The following is a 26085-nucleotide window of genomic DNA, read 5'->3' on the forward strand; positions in this document are numbered from 1 at the left end:
CGGCCTCCGCCCCGCCCCTACCCGCGCGCGCGCGCGCGCGTCTCTCCCTCTCACGCGTCTCTCCCTTCCCCGCGTTCCCTCCGCGATCTCTCCGCCCGCCGCTTCTAGCTCGCGCTCTCCCGCCCGGCGGCGGCGCCCCGCGCGCTGCCCGCCCGCCCGCGGCCCGAGCCGCCGCCGCCGCACCCCCCTGCCCTGCCGACCAACCACACGGCGGCCGCCCGGGCCGCGCCCGCGTCACCAGTCCGCGCGGGCGCGTCACACAAGCGGCGCCGGGCCGACGGCCCGGCCGCTCCCGCGCACGCGCACGCGCACCGGCCCCGCTCCGAGGGAAGCGGGAGGGGAGGGGCCGGGCAGGGCAGGCTGCGCGGGAAAAGCGCTCGCTGGGATCTGCCGCGACCCGCAAAGGGACGTGGCGGGGGGAAATGTCTGCTTCGGGGCGCAGCTCAGGGACGCCTCGAGGGACTAAGAGCGGAGGTTTGTGCCGGGGTCTCGCCGCGGGTGATTCCACCGCCGCCTTCCCTCTTCCCGCGGTGTTTCACAGAATGACTCAGGTTGAAAGAGACCACAGTGAGTCAGCTGATCCAACCTTCCCGCTCAAGCAGTGTCGTCCCAAAGCACATGGCACGGGATTGCATCCAGCCAGTTCCTGGCTTTCTCCAGTGAGGGAGACCCCACAATCTCTGTGGGCACAATGTTCCAATCTGCAGTCATTTGCGCAGTAGTTTTTTTCCTCGTATTTAGGTGGAATTTCCTGTGCATTGGCTTCTGCCCCTTGCCTCTTGACCTGCTGCTTGGCTCCACTGAGCAGAGCCTGCTTCTGTCCTTCTGACACTCTACCCCCACGGACACAACCTATCCACGCTGAACCGCCCCCAAGGGACAGTGTGAGGGGGATGTTTCCCTTGTCCCTGATGAGGAACAGCATGGAGAACACAACAGGAAAAACGGCACCGGGAAAAACTGCATGGGGAAGGCTGCGGTGCTCCCCCAGGCTGCCACTAGCGCTTGGGTTTGTGTAACAAGAGAAACAGCAGCTGCAGGTTTTTCATCGCTCAGTGGTGGCATATGGAAAGGAGGTAGGGGGAAAAGGCTTCAACGTGGCTTTTACTTCCTCAAAACATGAGGAAGAGTGCATTCCTATTACAAAGTTAGAATACATTAAAAAGTGGGGTTTTTATATTACTGAAAGTAAAGTTGAGAAAAATCCATGGCTTCACATTTTATTTTTAGCATCAACTTGCCGTGGGGAAGGATGGAGCTGAGGATGGAATTATGGGGGAGCTCAAACAAGGGTGATTCTGAAAGCATACAGAAATGTAAACAGGCAGCACCTACAGAGGAACAGCTGTAAGAAAAAATGGTACTAGGGGATTTTGTGTTGCCTAATCTCTGCTTCATACTGGGTTTTTTGAACTTCATTGGGGTCCTCCTAGCTCTCTTACATGACTTAACTCCTCTATTTCTTTGTCCCATTTTCATTATCTACAGGAAATAACCATTATCCAATACCCAGCAGAGTGGAATTACTGTCCAGATATTTCTCCTCATAAACTACACTCTTACTCTCCTGCCTCACAATTGGGAATACAATTTAACATGCAGAGGGATGACTTGCAGTGATAGATGATCCCTATCCTGGAACACGCCTGTTTGAAGTCACCTGCAAGAACCACCTCATTTTGTGTAAACAGCTGATGTGCTACAGCTGCTGACTAATTTTAGGATGATGGTCTGCTTCTACAATGGGCATGTCAAGACCTACATCAATGTAATTATCAAAATATGAAAAAATAGTATTTTCGCCTGGATTTGCAATTAATTTTGTCCAGGAACCAATTACCATGCTAGGTTTCAGCTTAAGAGGAGGGGAAGGAAGGCTAGCATAATGTGCTTCCATTGTGGGAAGAGCTAGATTTACCGAGGGGATGGAAACTGCATGTTGGTAACATACGTTCATTAGTAACAATGCTGGCTTCTAAAATGGTACCTGTGTGGGGAACTGACAAAAATCATTCTTGTGCTGGTCAGGTAGGAGCTGAACAAATTTAAAACAAGCTTCCCTCTTCATGCATGCTAAGTATATTAAGGTAAGCTGTAAACACTATTTTCTCTTCCACGTACGTGTCAAATGCAGCTACACTAGACATTTGCTCTGTAAATTCAAGTGCTGCTTTATTTACTTATTTTACCTATTTAGAACAGTTTTCATATGGTGACATACCTTTAAAGAAACTCATGAGTCAGGAGTACTTGTTGATGTAGTCAAACAATGTCTATTGACATGAGTCACTGAAGTTAAATAAGTGTCATTAAAAATGAGACAAAACAAAAGGCAAATATATATATATATATCCAGCAGAATGATAGTGATCATCACCATTTGATCAATCTTCCCTGTGAGTTATATCTGCAAGTTACTTTGAGGTAGCACTAGAAAGAAGCTGTTGGTCCAAGAGCATTCCTGCAAAAAGAAACATTCACGGCTTAAGTACCATTTAACCTTTTTGAACACTTTTCAGTCTTCACTGGTTTTTAGCCTGTTTTTATGTCCCTGTTCACTGACTGCAGGATCATTAGCCCCTCAAACCATGGTACTAAAGCTTTTCTGTTCAGAGAAGTGGAAAACAAAAACATTACTCTTCTTCAAGAAATAAGTGGGTTTTAGGTAAAGGCACTATCTATCACAGCTAGGTACAATGATGAGTTTATAAAACCAATACTAGATATTCTTCAAAAAAAACCTTTCATCAGACTTAAAAAACCCCACAACATTTCAGCTGGGTAAAACAGACAAAACACAACCAAAGTGAAATAGCGTAGTGTTGAAAACATTGGTCCCAATACTTTTTTTTTTTTTAATGTTTCTACTGCAATTAGCTCTTTATAGAACTGAGAGCAGGCATCTGTATCATGGACATGTTCAGGTCTTTGTGTAGGCTTGCTAATTCAGGCAGTAGCTGGACCAGTGCTGGAAGTTTCCTCAGTTAAAAGTCTCAGCATTGAATGCCAGCAGATCTGATGCACTCACTTTTTCCCAAATTTGTGCTTACACCAATACAGAAGTTTTTTCAGTGTGCATTTACAATAAAGAACATGCTGCACACAGTATCTTGATCCCATATATGCACTCCTAACTGGTAAGCAGTATAGACTAGAAAGTTTTCTGTCTCCTGAGCCTAAGTCAGAGAGCTATTTAAAACAGTCTCACACAGGCTGCAACCAGCAGACTCCCTTCTTCACCTCACTTTTATTCTGTGCTGACTAAAGAAAATATATTCCCCAACATTTCTCAGGTTTGCACAATTAATGGCCCAAACAACCTCTTTCACTACATTTCATAAACAGTATTTTCACTATATGGGTACTTCACAGCCCAGAACAGAAGGTGCATGTCTGAAAACAGTCTCTAATGCACAATGTGGAAACCTTGCTAAGATATAAAATCTGCATAAATATGGTAACTACAGACTCTGAGGTTTATGTGCTGTGGTGATACAGTGCTGATCAAACTGAAATCACATAACCACATGGATTCCTTATTACATCATTCACACATGGATCAACCTCCCAAAAGCTAAGAATCAGTGGATACCCTATAGTATTTCTAACCAAGCCAACATGCACCCTCAGTATCTGATAACACAATTAAAGGTTTCCAGAAATTACTTGCTACAGGTAAAGTATGGTGTTAGGTAATGCTACGCAAAGCAGGATATGCACTTCAAAGCAGGAAGTTTCTAGGTCTGTACCTGGGTTATAATCTTCCAGCTTGTGATGATGGTGCTTGCTAGATACAAAATCCTTTGTCTAGAAACTGGTTTGTACTACCAAGCTCAAGCACCACAACTGTGCACTACAACTGAAGTGACATCAAATCCAGCATGGTTTTGAAAGTTTAACACACTCACATCCAAATTCAATGGGCCTGCATCTATTATCTTGAGCTTCCTCCCTTCTGCAATCCTGTGAAACAATTCTATACAGACGCACAGTTCCCTTCCCCATCCAGATTCTCTTTGCTTCATTTATTCCACTTTCTGTCACATTCCCATTATTAATCTCCCTACTGTGACCCTCCAAAGACTAACCAGTTCACACCAGAGAAACATTCATGTACAAAATCTCAGTTTTCAGCCACTTGGAAACTAGTTCTCTCCAAAGCAGGGAAGCATTCTAAGACTGTGATAGTTGTCTCCCTGCCTGAAAGAAGAGCTTTTGTTTTCTCTCTTTCTACATACACAATGCACAAAATTCAGAAAGCATGAAGTGCCTATATCACACCAAAAGACCTTTCCAGTTTAGAGCATCTGTATTTCATGGGTGGGACTTAAAAAAAAAATCCCAGCTGAAATTAAACTGTGAAAAGAGGGAGATTCTGATGAGCAGGTAGAAAGGACCTGCTGTGCCAAGTCATCATTCTGCAATGCAGTACTAGTTTCACGTTTAAGAACAGCATACAGGATATGACCATCACTTGAATGTAATTAAGTCATTAAAGAAAAAAAACCTGCCACCCTAGCAATTATGGTTTAGACTGCCCCCAAAACACACATCAGTATCAAAATGCCTTGAGTAGCTTTCACGTGTATTAGCTATATGAAAATTTCTACCTTTTTATCTTCAAAAAGTATTCTTTTGTTTCCAGCCTGAATTTATTTCATTGAGTACATTAAGTAGTAACAGGAGCTTAAGCTGTCCCTATGACTGGAAAATACTTTATACCCTTTCAGGGAAGAACAGTTCAGAGGAAGCCACTCAGAAGTTGCTATCTTAAAGTAGAACTTTCTTCATTGCAATCTCCCCTAACCTCTTTTGACTTGAATACTGAGAACTGTCATCCTAAAATGTTATAAACCTCATCACTATGAAACATCTGAGCATGAAGACTGGACAAATAACAGATGTTTAGGATAGGGCAGAACTTAGTTGAAGAGGATACTATGATACTTTAAATCATCATGGGTTTTTCTTCCTTCTTTAAACCACAGGGTTTCCTCCAAGGATTTTTATGTGTAAGAACAGGTATTATATTACACCAGTTTATTTGCTGTAAAAGGTCAGATGAAAACACGAACAAGAAGGGCAGAAATAAAATTATCAGTAGGTATCATCCTTAGTCTTTGGAATGTTTGCAGCTACAGCAGCTCCAAGTTTACCCTTCTGTATGTTAAAACTGTACAGCATGTTAAGATTAAGACCTTGTAAGATTGCCTAGGTGTCTTGGAAGTATGTGAGAGCTAGTTCTTGCTAGTACTGACGCCCATACCAAAGACAGGTGAAATACCCCTACTGCCTCCAGCTAAACTCCAGAAGCCAGAAGAGAAGATGTTTCGCATATGTAAGTAAAATCTCTTCCTGGCCAGTTTGCAGAAACAAAATTTTATTTACACAGGCAAGTCTATCTTTAGACCCCCATTGAACTCTTTACATTTCTAGAATATTTACATGATTTCAAGATGCTCCAAGTGATGAACAAAAAAAAAAAAAAAGATTACAGAAACTGCCAAAAGCATAGCCAAAAAAAAACCCCAACCTATCATTGTGCTTTAAAACTTATAATCTAGAGTAATGTAGAAGAAATGTAATTTTAGCACCTTGGTCTTAACGGTCATGCTATATAAGACACTTAAATAGCAGAGGGGATGTCAGAAGTGACCGTATCCAGAGGTTGCCAGTGACAATTCATGAGGGCATCATAGAGTTCTTCACTTGTCTCCATAAATTGTCTGTTCATTTCATCAACATCCAAGTACAGCTGTGGATCTGAAAATAAAAGCCTGGTAAGTACAAGTGTCAGAACTTGTGAGGCTTGCACACAAAAACCTGAAATAAATGCCTAATATAGTGTACTTTAGTTAATTTAATGATTTAACAAACTTAATAATACACCTAGAGAGATGTTTATTCACGTAGAATTTAAATAAAGCTAACAAGTCCAGCTCCTTTTGGAATTAGCATAGTCAAATGCTAGGACTGTACTGGTATTCTCACATGAAGCAGAGATTTTGGGATAATTAAAATTTTTGGACACTATTACAAGATGTCTCTATTAATGAGCTTAACATACAGTAATCTTAGCAGAATCAATACAAATGTATAGTACCTTCTCCAACCGACCATTCTGGAAGGAGAATGAAGGCAAAGTTACAAGAAGCCTACTGCAAAGCATTGTTGACAATGTCTCATTCTACTTGACGTGTTGTATACTATTATCTTTAAAATCCTAGTTCATCTTAGCTATAACCCAGTCTTTATCCAATAGTCACTGGTTTGTATTGTGAAAGGGCAGAAGTATGGCTAAATTCAAGGTGCAGTGATAGAATTATCATTACCTTCAGTTATTAGGTCATCATTGATTTCAGTCATAGCTGAAGCTTCCTAAAAAAAAAAAGTATTCACAGTCAGTTTCAGAAAGCATCACAAATCCAAAATAATTTTATGTTCCCAAACATTCCCTTCTTCCCACAGCTATAAAATAAGCAGGAGCTGGTGACATTTGTTGGGGAAGGGGTTCTTGTGGGGTGTTTGTTGCTTTTTAATGCTTTGGTTGGGATTTTTTAAGAAAACCATAGTATAGTTCCACTTGAAATACACTTTTGGAAGTTCTAAGATGATCATATCTTGGTCAGCCAGTTGATCAATTACAACTATTCTTTACTTTCTTTAACCAAAGTACCTCAGAAAAACAGGATGAGAGAAACACTGCAAAAACTTGCTGTCAGAACTGTTATTTGACATACATGAACAAATACTACTGCATAAATATCTAATTCTACAGATGCACTCGAGCACTTAAATCCAAGATGTTGAACATTACCTTCACACTTATCTGATTGCATGATTTTAGTATTAGGACTTTTTTGCTCTGATTTACACAATCCATATTATTTGTTAATGGTGGGAGTTTTTTTAATTAACTGTGTAGTATCCTTACCTCAAAAACAGCTGGAGCCATAACAGCATCTCCTAAAGAGCAGTCTCCAACAGCTTGCATGCTATCATAGGGAGTATAGGAGCTGTAGTTGTAGTCAGCATAAGGATCGTAATTCCACTGTGAATAGTAGTTCTGATAATCTTGATAATAATCATTATAGTTGTATGACTGGTACCGCTGGAATTCTGCTTTCAGTCTGAAACATGAGAAGGTATATACAGTTAAGAGTTTGAGAACAAACAACTGTAAACCCAGTGCTGAAGTTAACAATTTCACACACTTCCAAATTTATGAGCAAACTTTCCTAAATAGTTGCCAAAGTTTTATGTTGCAGTACAACACCTCACATTTATATGAGGAGAGCAAATGTTCACTTTCACCAATGCCAAAAGTAATTCTTTCTATGGATTAACTCAAATTACATTTATCTGTATTCAGTTTGAATACTGTTGGTATTGTTTAAGCAACCTACTGATAAAAACAAAATGATTCATTAAGATCAGAGACCTTTACCAAACACTGCTTTTTTAGAGACACTTTAAACATTTAATTAGTCCATCTTTGTTTTGTTAATGCAAAATCTTGTTATTTCCAGAAAAAAGGGGTAAAGTTAGATTATCTGTTTCAGAGGAGCATCTGACACTGCCTGTCAATTTACCACGTCTACCTTCACCTTCTCAAGTTTTGGTCCATGAACAGTTGCCAAAGCTTAGCTGTCAGGTGAAGTCAGCACTGCCATTATCCAGAATGAAGCCAAAGCAGCAGGAAAATTACAAAACTTATTAGTTATGAAGACCAAAGGGCCAGGTGATTAGTTTTCACCGCTTTCCCTCTCCTGAGCAGATTTTTCCCAGGGACAACTTCAAGCTGACTAATGACAACTATCAACGAACAAGAGTAGTCTGTTCTAAAACAGAGAAACACTACATGAAAAACATTCGGATAAATCAGCTGCACATTCCAAGAAATCCCCTACGCTTAGGCATTTCATCACTGATTACATTCTAGCAGACCTCCTGTGTTTGCAGTGTCCAATGTCCCTTTATCTCTACTTTGCTACAGAAAATTCAGATTGGGGCTTTTTACCAAGACCACAAACTGAAGGAGGTCAGAAATAATTTCCAATGTAAATGACTTAATGACAAACTACTCTGATGGCTGGATTTTTGGACGCTGTGAGAGCATAGTACTCAGCTGTTCAGAAACAGATGTAGATTAGTGTATCTCAATACTCACTACATTTCTGCTTCATTACTGTGATGCCACACATACAATCTAATAAATAGGTGTTTTATTGTCTTACTACTTTAGTAAATAAATGATGTTTCATGTCTCAGTCTTCTGCTTCCAGCTTCTCTCCTACATCCATCTCTGTAGGAAAGAAGTATCTAAAAATACTGCTGACACTTCTGGATAGCAGAAGCGAGGGAAAGCTTTCATTGGGACCTCATTTTCAGAGCAAGTTAATGAAAGCAAATCTGGACAGTGCTCTCTTGGGTAAGGGCATTTCTGTTCAAAAGCAATGAGGCAACATTGGCAAAATTATCCAGGGAAGAGAAGCAGGAGCTGTTATTTTTAGCCTTCTAACAGAATACACAAGCTAACCTCATGAATATATACTGAAATTGTTTCATAGACTGTTCTATTTTTGTCTGTATTCTGGATCACAGTTTATCAAGTTTGGTATCAAGTCTCTAACTGGATTAAATAACTGACTAAGAGAACTGAGCTGGCAGGAAAAAAAAACCCTCTCAAACCCAATCAACTTTCAATTTCCTGCTGCCCTAATCAATTGAGGAGCAAAGAGTAGTATTTTAAACAAACTGTTCAAGCAACATCTTCTTTGGCTTCTTCCCCTCTATATTCTGTGGTTTTCCACTAAAGAATTCCTTCCTCTGCTAGCCTACTTTAAAACAAACAATGTGCTACTTTGTCTAAGCCAAGGGAAAAGGCCTAAAAGAAGAGCTTCCTAGCATAAAAATAAACACTTGTTGCCCCCTCTTACTTCTTCAGGCCCAAATATTAAATACTTACAAATACATTCAGCTTCACTACCATAAGCATTAAGGCTGGTCAAAACAGCAGCTAAGCCCAAGTTATACAATCTGGCTGGACTTAAGAGTTGGATTTCCCCAGCAATCCTCAAAGAGGTTGATGGATCCAGGCAGTCAAAGCATAATGCTTCTTGATTTTGATTTTGCATCCCGTACAGCCATTATAGCAAAGGCCACAGTCTTTACAAAGGCACAGCTAAAAGAATCCGAGTATTCAGAATTACTGTATCAATTGTATAACTAATTTGTTACCTTTTAGAAATTCCTATGCTCAGCCGGATTCGTTTTCCCCCCAGACCCGGTGCATTCTGGCAGTCTTGCAGTGCCCTCATCTGATCACCTTGCTCACCAAATCTGACAAAGGCATACCCTCTACAATTTTCAAAAGGGAGAAAACAAATTCTAGTATTCATAACAGTTACAAAGCCAATTCATTCAATTTCTGTCTTCATGAAAACAGTAGCTACTATAGCTTCTATTACCTAAGCAACCTCTCTGGCATGTGCGCATGCACAGAAGATGCTTTCACAAAATTAAAAACTTGGGCCAGAAGCAAAAGGTTTTGTTGATAGCATTAAGATGCAATTTGCTGAAAGCCAGCAAAATAGCACATGTTAACTGCTATCTGTGTAAGGAACCAGATTATATATTTCCGCACTTACAGCGGTTCAGTATATTCAATATGTCAGTATTAACCCGTTCCTACTACTCTACAGCTCTAACATTCTGTCTAAATTTGCTCTCTCAGATTTCCTTTTTTTTATGTTTCTTGAATTAGTCCATTACAGCCAGTGTTTTCTGAACAGGAAATTCACTTATCCCTGCTTCACCCTCTGCCTGGCCAGTGTAACTTCTACTAAGCTTCATTTACTAATACTAGTACTTCCATCTCCCAACCCACTAAAATTTGCTAGGCCTTACACTACTCTTCCACACATAAAAAGGGAATTATTTTGTCCTCAGTACTGCACTAAGTGGACATGCTGCTGTAGGTAAGCACAGATGTCCATGCAGAGCTCTCCTTTCTCCCACCATCTAACCACTTTCATGTGGATATGCATTGGGCTGAATTGAAGCTTAACACATTAGTTAGCTAAAACTAACCATAAAGTTTCAGAACCTCAAGGATCTATGTTGTTAAAAAGTAATGCCAGAGAATAATCTCTCTTCCTGCCTCTGAAGAAAATTCAAAACCAGTTCAAATATAAGTTCTTATATATTACTTATAGCAACAAACACATTGACAGCATTAACACATTTTCACAGGCATTACCTGGAATATCCCAGCAGGTCTGTTGCTATTTTGCAGTCAATACATGAAGGGTACCTCTTTAGGAAATAGTCATAGAGCTGAAAATCATCTACTTCTGGAGTCAGCTCCCCAACAAATATTGAATAATCTGGTCTTTAAAAAGATAGGAGAACCACCATTAAGTTTGAGAATAACACAGTTCACGTCAGTATTGAAGTCTCTAACATACAAGCAAGTAATTATTACTGGACAAATAAGGAGACAAAATATGAAAGAGAGCATCAACTGCAAAACTGTGCTATGCCATCTCCAATGAACTGCAATGCCATTACTCCAGCAAGTTCTTACTCTTGAGTCCATTCTACCACTTTTGCAAGCATTTTCAACAAAGACCCAAATTTATTAAAGAATCCTTTTAGAAGTTGGTTTTAGAAACTTATTTTTTGTCTGAAGGGCAGGACACCCAAAAATACCAAGAAAAAATATTGAATTACAGCCAGAATTCAAAAAGAGCTCAAAAAAGAGCTAAGACTATTTTGACACCACATCTCAAGTGATTATGAGAGACAAACTAGGAAAAAATCTTCATTATTCAAATGGCAATACAATTCCATAAGCAATATTTATTGTATAGGCACCAGGTATGCCATTTCAGGATTTTTAAAATAATTGATGACATTCACTAGTCATTAGCAATTTAAACAGAAAAAGGGTCAGAGCTGCTCCTTTCTAAAGGTCTTTACCTGGTTGTGTTAGTACTACTAGGGACAAACTCTATTCTTCCTGGTTTTATTTTGTTCTTTTTCTTCCGTTTCTTCTGCGGTGTTCTCCACCAGCTGTAGGCCTGGAGACATTCTCTTTTTTTTGCCATCAAGTCCTGTAGGGAGAAAAAAAAAATCACCTTTATAGTATTTAGCCTCATTTACATTCCTCCCTCCCACTCCCCATCACCACAGGTGATTTCCCCATATTCACCTTGCCCTTGAAAGAAGCCTGGGGTCCCATTTCTCCCTCCGCCTCCCATGAGGGAAAGCAGCCTCTGGGGAAAACGCCTGGCAAAAATAACAGAGCCAAAGGATTGTATGAACAGCCATATTCCCCTGACTTGTCAAGCTGGCTAAAGGATTGACAGCTTCCTCTGGGAATTAGGGACAAACCAGATAGCCTTTTGATGCTGGCCAATCCTAAATGTTAATTAGCTTCAGGACTGGACTGTGTTCCACTTGAGCTCCAGGATGCAAAAAACCCTGCCGCAGCACAATCTGCATGACGAAGAGGCAGGGAAACTGTTACGCTTGCCTAGAGGGGATCTCCACTGTCTGTCTCCCCTCACCTAGAAATTCTTCTTCTGTGAGATGCCTCTTCTCACTACCCAGCAGTGAGTCACTTTCCCAGGCCAGGAACAACAACAAGAGGCCGATTAATGGAATTTAAGGAGAAAGCAGACCAGGAACAGGCACTAGCTCGGCTGAGGGAAAACTCAAACCCAGATGCAAGGCCAGGAAGAAAGGGGCATAAAAAGGTGCCTCTCAGGGAATTAAAAAAAAAAAGGAAAAAATTTTGAAGAAGAAAAAAACAAAAAAAACCAACAAAACAAAAAAAAAAAAACACTAAAACCCCAAAAACCACAGCTCAAAAAGGAAGTGAGTGGGGCAATTACACAAAAGAGGAGGGAAAATAGCCTTGTTAACACCAGTTGCCTCCCTCAGTGAAGATGCTGAAGAACAAGGACTTCCAAAAATAAGAATGATGTTCCATAGCATTTACTTACGCAGGCTTTAATGTTCTTCGTCTATAACATCTCCACATGTATCTTATACAGAGAGTGTTACGCGCAAGGTCCTTCAGAAGAACTCGCGCTCAAATAATGCAAACTGCAAAGCTTCATGTAATGCCCCCCAACCTGCTTGACTCGACACCATTAAGTGTCTTGAGGACAGCCACCAATTACCACATTGCCGGAAGAAATCTTAGGACTAAAAGAACATCCAACTCAGAGCAAGCTAGCTATGTCAGCTTTACATTTATTAGGAATTCTGAGTATGGTTCTGGAATCCATTTAGGCACTGCAAGCCTGTATTTCTGACTAAATGATCTTACCTGGCTTGCCATGGTTCAAACTGTCGTCTGTCTTTCTTGACCAGTATAACGGCACAGGTTCAATTTATTACACTCCTTCAGCTGAAAAAAATGTGGGGAAGGAAAAAGAAGATGAAGGATTTTATCCTCAATATTAATTACTTTCAAATATGTTCACCCCACCATATGCTTTAATGTTATTAATTCAGAACTTAAAAAAAAATTAAGTTTTGACTTGTCACTGCTAAAACATTGGTGATAAAAAGGATATATGGCCAACAGGATTATGATTAGATGTAATCTTCACTGTCCTAAACTGTAACAGACCACAAAGTTTTCCTACTGTCCAAAGCACTTAGAAAATTCTAGAGGTCTTTTAAGTCCCCTAAAGCTTACCCTTAATTCTGAAATACCTACATATAATAACCAAATGATCCAAAAAATTCTAGAATAGTTAAAAGCAAGGCAAAGGATAGAGGTTTCAGTATGTTTTGTACAACCTCTCCGGTTTCTTCCCCTTTTAGCCAAATTTAAATTTACTTGTACCACAAACTATGCAGTTGAAAACAAGCAGTGGTACTTCCTATGTGCTAAAGAATACAAGAAATAAAAGCAGGATGAGGGCACAGTACAAGCAAACATGATCTTTCTCTGGACTTTTTCTCCTCCCTCTCACCTTTTCCACATGCACATTTCACTCATTACCATCAAAACCAAAACCACCAAATAACATTTTACTTCCATCACTAAACCAGTGGACACACTTTCCTGAAGAGCTATGTATCTTTGTTGATCCCAATAGCCTTTCTTTAGGCTTTTTCCCCTAGTCATCCAACAAATATAAAACAGGGCAAAAACCAACTTCATTTGAAAAACGCTCTGCATTTACTGTCACATAGGCATTCTTCACCCCTACCAATTTTTTACATCTGGTGTAACTCCTGTGCAGATACTTGACAGCCGAAGCTGTAGTTCCCATTTCCATGGAAGAATTTATGTAATGCTTTAGATCTTGGCTGATTAAATCCACAGCTACATAATGCAATAAACAGAGGGCATCTACAATGCCTTCAAGGCTTGCCTGCAGAGTGGAGCAGTTCAGAGCACTACTTCTGAAAATGGATGAGACTAACTTGGCACAGGATAACCATGAACCAAAATTAGAGCATCCACGGATGGTGCTATTCAGAATAACTATGGACTTCATCCCCACAGCCATTGTGAAGCCAAGAAAAGAGCCAAGTACAAACAGGCCTAAAATACTAGTAAGGTTTGTGTACACTACACTGACCACATGCTAACTGAAAGTAATTGTGTTCATTATAAAGAATTATAAGCAGCAACTTCTTCCTGTTAAGGGTGGTCATTATTAACACAAATATCCATGCAACAATGTTCCTCTAACATTAGTTTTCAGTAAGAAGAACCATAAACTCCTCCATGTTCTCAACAATGAAATACTGATTTTTTTTTTTAATTCACAGCTCCGCAGTACCTTTTTTTTAACTTACCACTTTTCACTCGTGAGGACCTGATGGATGATGGCACGCACGACGGAGTGCTCCTGTTGCAAGAGGCTATCAGGAGGCTATCAAGTGATGCTTCTCAGTCGATTATCACCAACTTTTATGCAAAACCGGTTTTGTACGCCTCCCTGTCCAATGTTCACCTTTTCACTACAAAACAAGAACATTTTAAAAGCTGTTAAAACAGCGTGTAGTAATATAATACAATTTTTTACATTTGCTTTAACTATATCTACAGTTACAGCTAGCTTTCATTTAAAGTGGGGCAGCTTCAACCTCCAGAATTCAAACACATCTTTAATTGGATTACACACACACCATAGCAACTTTTTATTTTATTCCACTTTCTTGCATTACTGCGTTCATACGGGCAAGAAGGTGGGTGAAGCTGTTTACGGCCCGAATCGCCTGTGCAAACACCGCGCAACCAGACAGCGGGCAATGCCCCCCCCACCCCGCTTCCTTTGGCACTAATTTCGCTCACACAGCACGCTGGGGCAGAGCACGGGGACGAGGGAACCTCCCAGAGCACTTGGGGCCGGCGCGGTGACCCCGGCCGAGCCCAGGCCCGAGCCGTGACGCATTTCTCTAACCGAGCCACTCGGCACGACGGGAAGAGCCCGACCGCAAGTGCGCCCCGCCCGGCCGCGGCCCTCCGCAAACGGCCACACTGGCGCCGGGGCCGCGCTTCCTGCTTACTGTACTACGCGATAAGAAATTAAATAATGAAAAAATATAAAACGACCCGACGAAATAACAATGAAAGCCAGCGGGACCCGGGCCTGGGGAGGGGCTGGTTCTCTCGTGCCTTGGCCCAAGCGCCACCGGGGCCTCCTCGCCCCGCGCGCCGTGAGGGAAGCGGGGGCCCCGCGGCCCCGGGAAAGGGAAAGGGCCGAACATTCCAGCCCAACCCACCCCACCTCGTTCCCAAAAGACCGGTTCGCGCCCCTTTTCACCGCTAGCAGCCCCCGATCCCGACCACCGCTCCCCCTCCCCCCGTCGCGATCCCGGCACTAACGCCTCTCGTCCTCCCCGCCGCCATCACCGCCAGCGCCGCTTCCGCCCCGCGAGGCCCCCCCTGCGCGGGCTGCCCCGCGCGCAGCCTGACCCCTCGCCGCTGCCTCCTGCGCTTCCCGCGCTCCGCGGCGGCTCCCACAGGATTCTCCTCACACGCAGGGAGCGAGCGCTGCCGGACACCACTGGCGGGGCCAGCGCGGAGCGGCGCAGGCACCGCGGCGGACGGACGGGCGGCGGAAGAGCCGGCGGGAGCCCCGGGGCGGCGCCGTGCAGTGGCGGATGGAGCTGGTAGCGGGGTGCTACGAGCAGGTGCTGCTGGGGTTCGCCACGCAGCCCGGCCAGGTAGCGGGAGTAGGGGGAATGGGGGGGGAGGGAAGAAGCACAGAACGGTCTGGGTTGGAAGGGACCTTGGAGGCCACCTCGTTCCACCCCCCTGCCACGGGCAAGGACATCTTCCACGAGACCAGCGTGTTCAGAGCCCCATCCAGCCCGGTCTCGAACACCTCCAAGGAAGCGTGTGGGGAAAATGCCCGCCCCACCCGCCCTTTTGGAAGTGTGCCCCGGCACTCACCGTCTCGCCCGTCCGCAGCCGCGGTTCCGGCCACCGCCGGGGCTCTTAAAGCGCGTTGCGGGGGCGGGGCGGCCTCTCCGCGGCCTCTGCCGCCAGACTCGGCCCCCTCGCTGGCCCGAAGGGCTCCCGGGAGCGGCGGAGCCTCCGGGCTGCGGGCAGCCACGTGGGTGCGGGGGGCCGCGGTGCGAGGTCGCTCCTCCCGACGCGGTGCGGAGGATGAATGGGACGTGGGCTGGGGGCTGGGGCCAGGTGGAAGGCGTGTCTCCAGCCTGCCGTGACGGAAAACGAGAGAATCCGCTTCTCTTGCTCTTGAGTTTTATCTCTGTGCAGAGACAGCTTCGCCTAAGCGCAGCACTGATTACAAGGGGCGGTTTGCACGCTTAAATCCTTTGGACTAATCTCCTAACAGCACATTAACTCAGTAAGATCCCATTATACTTACAGCTAAGTATAATTCCTCCTCCTGTACTCGACACTGGTGAGGCCACACCTCGAGTGCTGTGTTCAGTTCTGGGCCCCTCAATTCAGAAAAAACACTGAGATGCTGGAGCAGGTCCAGAGAAAGGCAATGAGCTGCTGAAGAGTCTGGAGCACAAGTCCTGTGAGGGGTGACTGAGGGAGCTGGGGTTGTTTAGTGTGGAGAAAAGGAGGCTCGGGGGGACCTTATCATTCTCTACGGCTGCGTGAAAGGAGTCTGTAGCCAGGTGAGGGTTGGCCTCTTCTCTGAGGCAGCCAGTGACAGGGCAAGAGGACATGGCCTCACACTGTGCCAGCGGACATTTAGGTTGGGCATTAGGAAGAATTTCTTCATAGAAGGGGTGATTAGACATTGGAATAGGCTGCCCAGGGAGGTGGTGGAGTCACCATCCATGATAGTGTTTAAGGAAAGCCTGGAAGTGGCACTCAGTGCCATGGTCTGATTGACACGGTGATATTCAGTCATGGGTTGGACATGATGATCCCAGAGGTCTTTTCCAACCTATTTGATTCTTTGATTCTGATTTTTACACATATGCTTTTTTAGCTTTTGCTTTTAAAAAATAAAATTACAGGACAATGAAGTGGAAGCTTTCTGTGGTAAGCTGGAGAAAGACCTGTTTGTTTTGCATTTCATTTACAGTCATGGACAGTTGTCCCTGATTTTACACATCATGCCCACTCTGCCTCATTATCAGCAGTAGCAGTGAATAACAGATATGTGGTCACTGGGAGCAGAGATGAGACAATCCAAATCTATGACATGAAAAAGAAGATAGAACATGGGGCATTGCTACAGCACAATGGTAAGGGAGCATTTCTTTGTAAAAAACCTTAATGATAAAATATTGTAGCTGAAAAACTGTCCCTTGCTAGAAGAAGAAAACTGATTTTTTTTTTCCTAATAAGACTGTAGTAGTGATGGTGTTGCAGCCATGATGGTGTGATCATACAAACAAGGTAAGCTTTTGAGCACAGAAGATAAAACAATTATTTTGGTATTAGCTCACAAATATTGCTGCTGCTTTAAATTATTTGTAGTTTTAACTGGTTAAGAAGTTATAAGCCACAAATGTGCCATTTTTCTTCTATCAGGACGGTTTATCTAGACCATGCCTACTCCCAGCTAATGTCTTTTGCAGTGTTTTTGTCCTGTCACAAGTGTACATGAGCCACACAAAAGAGAGTTTGTGTGTGAGAGCAGGCTGCTGCTGCTGCCAGAGGAGCTCACCTGGTACATTTCCCACCGTATGTGCTGCCTGAATTACAACTGCAAAGTACATGATGGAGTCACAGAACAGTTTGGGTTGGAGAGGATCTTTTAAAAGTCATCTAGTCCAACCCCACTGCAGTGAGCAGGGGCATCTTCAACCAGACCAGGTTACGCAGAGCCCCATCCAGTTTGGCCTTGAATGTTTCCAAGGACAGAGTATCAACCACATGTCTGGGCAACTGTTCCAGTGTGTCACCACTGTCCTTGTGAAAACACTTCTTCCTTACATTTAATCTAAATTTACCCTCTTTAGTCTAAAACCATTACCCCTTGTCCTATCACAACAGGCTCTGCTAAAAGGTTTGTCCCTATCTTTCTTCTAAGCCCCCTTCAAGTACTGGAAGGCCACAATAAGGTCTCCCTGCAGCCTCTTCTCATCTGAACAATTCCAATTCTTTCAGCCTTTTCTCACAGGAAAGGTAATCCATCTCTCTGGTCATCTTCATGGCCCTTCTCTGGACTTGCTTCAACAGGTCCATGTCATTCTTATGCTGGGGACCTCTTGGAGCTGCAGGCAATGTTCCAGGTGGGGTCTCAGAAGAGCAGAGCAGAGAGGCAGAATCCCCTTCCTCAACCTCCTGCCCACACTGCCTTTGATGCAGCCCAGGACACATTTGGCTTTCTGGGCTGGAAGCACACATTTCTGGGTCATGTCCAGCCTCTCATCCCTCAGCAAGCCTAAGTCCCTCTCAGCAGAGCTGCCCTCAATCTGTCCATCCCCCAGCCTGTGCTGATACTGGCTTGCACGGTGCTTTGTGGAACTTGGAGGTTACCATGGCCCACGACTTTAACTTGTTCATGTCCCTCGGGATGGCATCCCATCACTCACCACACACAGAGTTTGGTGTCATCTGTAAACTTGCTGAGGGTGCATCCTTTGTTTATATCATTGGTACAGTCATCTGTTAATGGCTGTCCAAATAAATCTGAGTCATTTGTAGCTCAGTATTGATTAACCAAAAATATCCAGGAGGTAGACTGAGCATGGTAGCTGCATTTAACTCATGTATGATACATCTGGTGATAATGGGGAAGCAGCGTGTGCAGTAAATTCAGCTGTGTGTCAGGAGCAGGGCTTTGATGTGGGAGCATTCCTATCACTGATAGAAGTTCTCTGCCATGGTGTTTGAGTACTGCTGTGACAGAGATCAGACCAGATGGAGTTCAGATGTGTGTGGGTAAAGGGTGCCTGATAGAGCATATCAGACTATTGAATATAGTAAGAAAGTTTGAGGGTTTTTTGAAGAAATACTTACGAAATAATTTAGATTTTCCCAAGGTTCGGGTAGTAGCTGGCATGCCTTGATGGAAGAAGCTTTTCTGTTAAGTTGTACATTCTCTGTTAATTTGTGCAATAACCATTTGGTGTGTACAACATTGTTAAATGTATTTCTAGGCACGATAACTTGTTTGGAGTTCTATGGGACTGCACATCTACTGAGTGGGGCTGAAGATGGACTCATTTGTATCTGGAACACAAAGAGATGGGAATGTCTGAAATCCATTAAGGCACATAAGTAAGTTTCTTAAATCTTCATATTTGCACACATTTTCATGTCTATTTTCCTTTTAAATAATACACGTGACTAATGTTTTGTTTTTATCAGGGGACATGTGACATCTCTTTCTATTCATCCTTCTGGGAAATTAGCTTTGTCAGTTGGAACAGATAAAACATTAAGGTGAGTCAAAACTGATGAAGGAATGCTGAGAATCATAATTCAGTAACTCTTAATAAGCAACAATTCCATGTTGGGACTAGGCTGTGCAACACTGATAAAACATATTTGTTATCAACTTATTCAAAGATCCATTGGTTTGTCTTTTGAAGTTCTAAGTGCCAGCTGTTCATAACTTCTTCTTGTGAGCTCTGACTTCACAAGTCACTTGTAGATGTAGAAATATGTTTGCATTTTGGAACAAAATTTGCTTAAACTTTTGAAAAGTGCCAGGTTTTGTTTAGTGTCATTTTTCACTTGGAATGTTTCCATGTTTCTGTAGATGCCTGTGTTAGAGCTATAAAATGCTATTTTAATAGCACAAATTTCCGTTGACCTCCTTTTGGGCTCAGTATTGCAAATGGTAGTTTAGAAATTAAATAACACAAGTTCAACATTATAGCAATGCAATATATGCAAGCAATACATGAACTCATCATTTTCTCTTGCATTTAGAAGGCAGAAAAATGCATAGAGAGGCTTAAAAGCTTCCTTTGGGTGCCTCATGACAGCAGATTGGATTTCAGTTTCGCTGTGCTGTTTTTAACCAGAACATTACCTGTTGTTGTATTTCAGAACTTGGAATCTTGTTGAAGGACGATCAGCCTTCATCAAAAACCTCAAGCAAAGTGAGTTTATCAGTCTAAATCCACTAATGAAGTGCAATTTGATAGTTTTATTTTTCATGTGAAGAAAAGTTGACTGAATTAATCAACTCAGTTAATTGCAAACTTTCACAATGTCTTTTTTACACTTGCAGGCAAGCATATGTAAGCTCATGTCCTTAACAATTTAGCAAAAGGAAAACATAGTACCACTAAAGTAAATCCTTGTTTTCCTTGAAATTTGTGGTCAGAGCATTTAAATAAATGTGTTTCAGTTTGTTTTTCTTTACATGATTCTGATAATCAGAAATAAACATTTAAGAGCATAGCTGTTTATTCTAGTTTATTTGATTTTTCACTGAATATTTTCTTAGGTCTAGGTAACAGCTGCTTCTAAAGATTCTTACTTTTAGATTCTCTGTATCAATGTATACAGATGCACACATAATTAAATGGTCCCCTGATGGAGAGAAGTATGTGACTGTGATAACAAATAAAGTGGATATCTACAGACTTGACACAGCTTCAATCACTGGCACCATTACAACAGAGAAGAGGATTTCTTCACTTAGATTTATTACAGTAAGTACAAAACTGAGAGGTGTTGGGAAATTAACTGCTTTGAAACATGTGAAATTAATCACACTTGCATTTCTCTTTCCCCATTCCAAGGATTCTCTCCTTGCCATAGCTGGAGATGATGAAGTGATTAGGTTCTACAGCTGTGACTCTCAAAAATGCTTGTGTGAATTTAAAGCTCATGAAAACAGGTATTCTATATTTGTTTACTATTTAAACACTTATGGCAATGCTGAGTTCTCTCTGAAGTTCTACGGCTGGTAATGTTCAGCATATTTTGCTTTTGTTTTAGTACAGAAAGTGAATATATTTATGTGCTAAATTCCAAACAGACTTGTTTGTTTTTTTGTATGAGCACAAGTACTTTGCTGTCCATGCATGTTACAAAAGCAATAGAATTAAGAATATTTCTATTCTAAATTTGTGAGTGAATGTGTTTGTGTTTAACCACTCTTTACTGCATCTGACTCTTTAGAATGCTTAAAAAAAAACAAACCAGTTTTATTCAGTTCAAACAATAGGAGTGTAATTACGTATTCTCTGTTTTTGAATACCAAATATTTGTCCAAATGTTGCTTTGAATTCATCAAAACACAAAAGCATTAGCAATAATGCTACTGTTGTGTCTAATAGTGTATGTTTTACAGTACTAAAGAGTTCTGAATTGAATCCTAATAAGCCTAGCAAAGGCAAATGTTCCTAAGATAAATGACAGCACTCAAAGCAGATCCAAGTTCCTGCCTGTCACAGGGGGGCTTTTTGTTCAAACTGATTTTTTAGACTGTTGCCTATTCATCTTTAATTTGTCTCAGCTTACTGGTCTAACGTGAACTGCAATGCTATAAGATAAAAATGTATTCCTTTTCACAGAATAAAAGATATTTATAGTTTTGAAAGAGAAGGACAGCATGTTATTGTTACTGCATCCAGTGATGGTTACATTAAAATGTGGAATCTGGATCTTGATAAGGTTGGTGTATTACACTATTTGTTACATTTAAGAAAATTAACAGAGAACCAGAATTGCAAACAGTTCTGTTGTAAGAGTTCATTTTAAATCACAGAGGAAATTTTACATAAAATGTGGATGTCTTGATCTTCTTCCATGTTATGTTCAGTAGAGATGTATGTCTATGCGCATGTATTTATGCACTCGTATTTTTTTTCATCTTTGTACTTTTTTTTTTAAACAAACTATAAAATCTGATTATATGAGATCTCATCTCCACTTTATGTAAAGTCATGCTTCCCATCAGACCTAGCCAGGCTTATGACTATCTAATCAGTTATGTATGTTATGACTGTGCAATTAGTTAAGGATTGTAATTAATTGAATTTCTGTAATGTTGATGACTGTTGCTACTCTTTTAAAAACACAAAGTCTATGGTTTGGGCAAGGGAATGTGGTTGCTGATGTTGGGCGAAGAACTTACCTGTTGGAAAAATTCAAATGCATAAATGTACTGGGTACTTGTATTTCCTGTATTTTCAAACAGTTCTGAGTAGCACAATTCAACAAGGAATCATGTCCTATCTTTAAAGTTGTGTTTATTGTTTGCTCTTAAAATCAGAAATAGATTTTTGCAATTTATTGCCTATAAAGGATTTACTATATTTTATGATAAGTATCTTGCATGGTTTAAACAATTAATTCTCAACATGTATACACTTCAACTCTGAATTTGCCTGTTTTTAATTTCACCCACTCTGATTATTTTTGTACTTGTAAGTGCAAGAGTGATGTTCCTCTTTCCTCTTCACCTTACATTTCTGTTCCCCTTGTACAGAATTGACAGAGTGATCTTTACCTTTCTGTGTAACATTGTATTTATTTTGACCAAATTCCTTTCCCTGCAGGCAAAGTTTTGCATAACTGTGTGGGCTGCTCTGTCCAGATCTGAGGGGTAGAATATCTTAATACAGTAGTTTCCAGTGGGTTGATGCTGTTAACACTGCCCATGTGTCTGTGACACTTTATCCCCTGATATCTGTAATAGAATATTTGTATTCCAAGAGCTGAGTGATATAATTGCCTAACAATTAAAGTGGGCAGTAAGGTGCTTTCTCCCTTCAAATTCTTCATTAAATTTAACCAGAAATAAAATTAAGTTTCAATAATCTTCTTTTATGTTTTCTTCAGATTAAAGATGGGCCATCTTTACTGTGTGAAGTCAATACCAAAGCCAGGCTGACATGTCTTGCAGTATGGCTTGACCGAGCTTCAGAAATGAAAGAAAACTCTGATAAAACTGCAAAATCATGTCAAGGTAACAGAACTTTGTATTTTTAATTGTTAATGTGACTGTGAAATGGAATACACCAAGTGGGAGGCTTCTCCTATATCCACTGGAAAATGTTCTGGTATTTCGAAGACGTGGGGATATGATGCTGGCAAGGAATAGAGATACATTAACAATCTGATAATGTCTCAAGCCCATATGTTTGTTGGAGAACAGAAACCTCTTTTCACATTTACTAAAGTTCTCTTTCTGTTTACTGTAATAGCATACTGAGGAAGCCACTGTGAAGCTTTTGAGATAGATAAGAAAACAAACAGTTGATAGAACTGCATGTCTTATTTTCCTATAAGCAAAATTAGGTGTGAGTCCACTATAGCTGGGCAAACTTACGAAGTCTAGCTCATATTTGTTTGGGTTTTCTGCTGTTGTTTTCCTGCATTGTAATCTATATACATACTTGATCGTTATGTATTTTAATTTCACAGGCAAAACTAGCATAAGTGGCACTTTCTACTGTAAAATAAAAAGCTATTTATAACCCTTTTTTTAAAATGAGATCCAAATAAGTCTCTGTGCCATTTAGACTACAAAGATTGGACATAAAGGTCAGTGTGAATAATTCCTTGCTTTTTTTCAGAAACAGAAGATGAAAAATCATCAATAGCCAGCGTAAACAAAGATTTTTGGACTACTAAAAGGGTTAAAATAGCAAAAAGAAAGAGAAAAATTATTCCAGAGAAACAAAAGCTGGAAGCTCCAGTGCAAAAGAAGAAAAAGAAACAGAATAGCTCCGCATGAAGGCAGCTACTTTCTCTCCTGTACAAAAAGTAAATGCTGTGTTGCCCTAGTTTTTATAAGAATCTAAACCCTAACAGGACATATACCTCTGATCCAATGTCTTGTTTAAAAAGTAATTAATGTTCTTACCCTAGTAAACTGACTGTTCATTCTGGGAACTTTCCCTAAGTGAAAAAAAAGCAAAAATAAATTCATAATATGTAATGTTTATATTTTTCTATTAACAATACCATACACTTTTTAACTGGCTCTGAAAAAGCAGGTAAAATAATAAAAATAGCTGCATCTGTCTCAGTTACATTTTTATTTCACTTAAATGCATATTAAAAACATGTACACTTTTTTGTGTTGAAATGTTACTGTTTAGTTTGACTCAAGATATGGTCTGCCTTTGTCCTGCATTTCTTTTCCTACTGCAAGAAAGAACGTGTTAAAAATACTTAAAATATGATGATCATATCCCATTCTTACAGTCATGGAAAACTGTAATTTCTAATTTTTGACGTGGACTTATACATGGACTTTATAAGCACAATGTTTAACTTTTTTACTGTGTTCATACTTAAATATATTTAAATTTTTTAAAAATCTTTGCACTCATTGTTCGCATGGTTCACTGAAACATTTTGTTCAAAATATGATACATAATTTTAGGCAGAAGAGTTTATGTTAATAAGGTTTTACCTTTTCTTCCCCTTCCCAATGCATTTTTTCAAGTCCTTTATCTGAGCCATGTTGTTAAAAAATAATTATATAACACCTGAAATTTTTGCCATGCTGATAAAATGTCTCATCTTTTGTTTGCACTTAAACGAAAAGTAAATTCTTGACCTTCTCAGTCTGTGGGAACAGGAATTCATCCTAAGCCTTATTACAAATATACAGTGGGAAAAACAAAGTTGAACAAGGTCAAAGAAGTGAACTAAATGTTTCCTTTCTTTATTTTAAGGTCTAAGGCATGTTAATGTCGTTTTCTGCACTACTGGAGTAGTCATTACTATTTCTGTTTTCAAAGAGTAATTGGAGTTATGCTTTGTTGTGATTCGCATCATCCATTCCTCCTTATTAATTGTGTAGCAAGAGAAAAAGTAGAGAAAATCAGAAAAAAGATTGAGCCAAATCTGGAGACAGGAATGCAGGCTGGTTTAGGGATATAAAACAGAATGTAACTCCAGTTCAGCTCTGTGCTCTGACACTGAAACAAAATGAGCTTCATCAGTGCTGTTACAGAATTGTTCATGTGGCAGTAGCAGTATTCTCTTGGAAGTGGGTGTCCATATTTACCTTCTGTAACTGTTTTCCTTACTTAGATAAATTATCAGAGTCCCTTCTTTGGATATTCAATATACTTGATTTAGGCAATCTCAGTTTAATTTAGCATTAAAGGGATTAAGTTTGAGTTTACGCAGCTTTTAATTTTAATGATACCCTAAATGTGTTCATAAATGCATGCAAATAATACAGGACTTGAAATTTTTTGCTGTCTTGACATAAAGGTGACAGATTTTTAATTCCTTAAGGCTTCTACAGTAAATATAAGACTTAAAAAACGTAAGATTAAATAAGGGAATTGTGTACAATGATTTCATTTGTAAAGTCTTATGTCTATTTGATAGTGCTTATCTTATGTCCTTGACAAAATGCCTGCCACTAGTAAACCAGTTTTTATTGCTTGAATTTTTAAATACATGAGCTCAGGGACACAGTCATCACAACTGCAGAAGCAGGTTTGCAGAAGCACTAGGCAGAAGCACTAGGAAAAAATCCAGTCTGCATGTAATTTTAAGATTAAAAAGCAAAAATTCCACAGAATTTGGGTTCTAAAGTTTGGACTTAGAAGTATTACACATTTGTAAAAATCCAAACCCCCTGCATAGTAACAAAGAATTATGCATCTCATGAGACTCAGAATAATTTGTGAACTGGAGACAGAAAAGAACAGTCCTTAGTGGAGAACTCATATTTTTCATACCTTGAGTGAATACTCTGCTACTAATGAGTATTTTGCAGTTTGTTGTTGTTACATCTTTGTGTACATCTTCCTTTTCAGCACATTTTCCATTCTAGTTGTCAGGGACCTGCTTAGAATGATAGAGGGGAGGCAGGAGCACAGAGAGAGGAGATGTCAGCGGTAACAAAGCTGTCCCTGTCAGAAGGGGTGGGTGTGCATGACACTGGGAGAGTAGATGGAGCCATAGCTGCAAGGAACAACAGCTCAGGGAGCAGCAACTCAGCTGAACTCCAGCAGCTGTGGATTTCGTCCAGTTTTCCTGCTTCCTCTCTTGGGGAATCCCTGTGCTGGATCATAAAGCAAGCCCAGTGAAGCTTGAATCTCACAGCTCTTACAGAGCTTGAATTAAAGAGGAAATACCATCCACTATAGCTTAGATACATGTTGGTTGTGGCACTTTGCACGAAGGGAGGAGATTCCTACTTAAACCACTGAGGCCAATAAAGGAATTAAACTGCTCCTCACTTTCTGACCATTATGCTAATTCATAAAGATGGCAAAATTTGAAACGCAGCTATGGAAAGCATTTTGCAGTACGTAAAGGCCTTTCATGTTTTATGCCTTCTCTTATGAAGAGGAATTGAACATCCTCAGTTTAGGGATCTGGCTATAGGAGTACTTTTTCTTTCTATATGGTGAAACGTCCGTGGGAAGGAAGTGCATGGACAATTGGAGTAATATCATGGAGGACCACTTATATGAAGAAAATCCATTTCAGCACTCAGAAAAGAGAAAGAGTTTTGCTTTGTAGGCAGTTACAAACATCTCTACATTTTTCCGGATTAAAAAAAAAATGCAAAACATTTTCTTTACAAGATGTTTTCCACCTCCCACTGTTGCATAACTTCTACAGCAGAAGACTGCTTTTTCTGATGGACTAGTTTGGAATTTGGAGGTCGTAGAAATCCTCTGCGTGTTCCGCACAAGAGCTATACTGAAATAACTGATCAA

At 40.8% G+C, this 26085-nt stretch overlaps 2 protein-coding genes across 7 annotated transcripts; one reads left to right on the forward strand and one right to left on the reverse strand.

Moving 5' to 3' along the window:
- Positions 1-2155: 2155 nt before the first annotated feature.
- Positions 2156-15535, reverse strand: LOC128788436 (tRNA selenocysteine 1-associated protein 1-like). Of its 6 annotated transcripts, none has more exons than XM_053943482.1 (9): positions 15434-15535; positions 13831-13995; positions 12341-12421; positions 10984-11117; positions 10262-10393; positions 9241-9360; positions 6935-7130; positions 6333-6378; positions 2156-5763 (listed from the first exon to the last, which is right to left on the reverse strand). In XM_053943482.1, the coding sequence occupies exons 3-9, from the start codon at positions 12350-12352 to the stop codon at positions 5627-5629; spliced, it is 777 nt and encodes a 258-aa protein (XP_053799457.1). In that variant the 5' UTR covers positions 12353-12421; positions 13831-13995; positions 15434-15535; the 3' UTR covers positions 2156-5626. The 6 variants fall into 6 exon arrangements, with proteins under 6 accessions (XP_053799457.1, XP_053799464.1, XP_053799469.1 ...); XM_053943489.1 differs by lacking the exon at positions 15434-15535 and adding an exon at positions 14864-14921; XM_053943494.1 differs by lacking the exon at positions 15434-15535 and adding an exon at positions 14330-14419.
- On the forward strand, positions 14519-24706 carry PAK1IP1 (PAK1 interacting protein 1). The gene is given in 12 exon segments (XM_053943437.1): positions 14519-14844; positions 14846-14980; positions 14983-15204; positions 16554-16716; positions 18580-18700; positions 18791-18865; positions 19478-19530; positions 19943-20088; positions 20179-20276; positions 20956-21055; positions 22226-22352; positions 22963-24706. Coding segments are annotated over 12 exon segments (1641 nt in total). The 5' UTR covers positions 14519-14604; the 3' UTR covers positions 23124-24706.
- The last annotated feature ends 1379 nt before the right edge of the window (positions 24707-26085 follow it).

Source organism: Vidua chalybeata, chromosome 1 (assembly GCF_026979565.1).
Source record: "Vidua chalybeata isolate OUT-0048 chromosome 1, bVidCha1 merged haplotype, whole genome shotgun sequence".
NCBI lineage: Eukaryota > Metazoa > Chordata > Aves > Passeriformes > Viduidae > Vidua > Vidua chalybeata.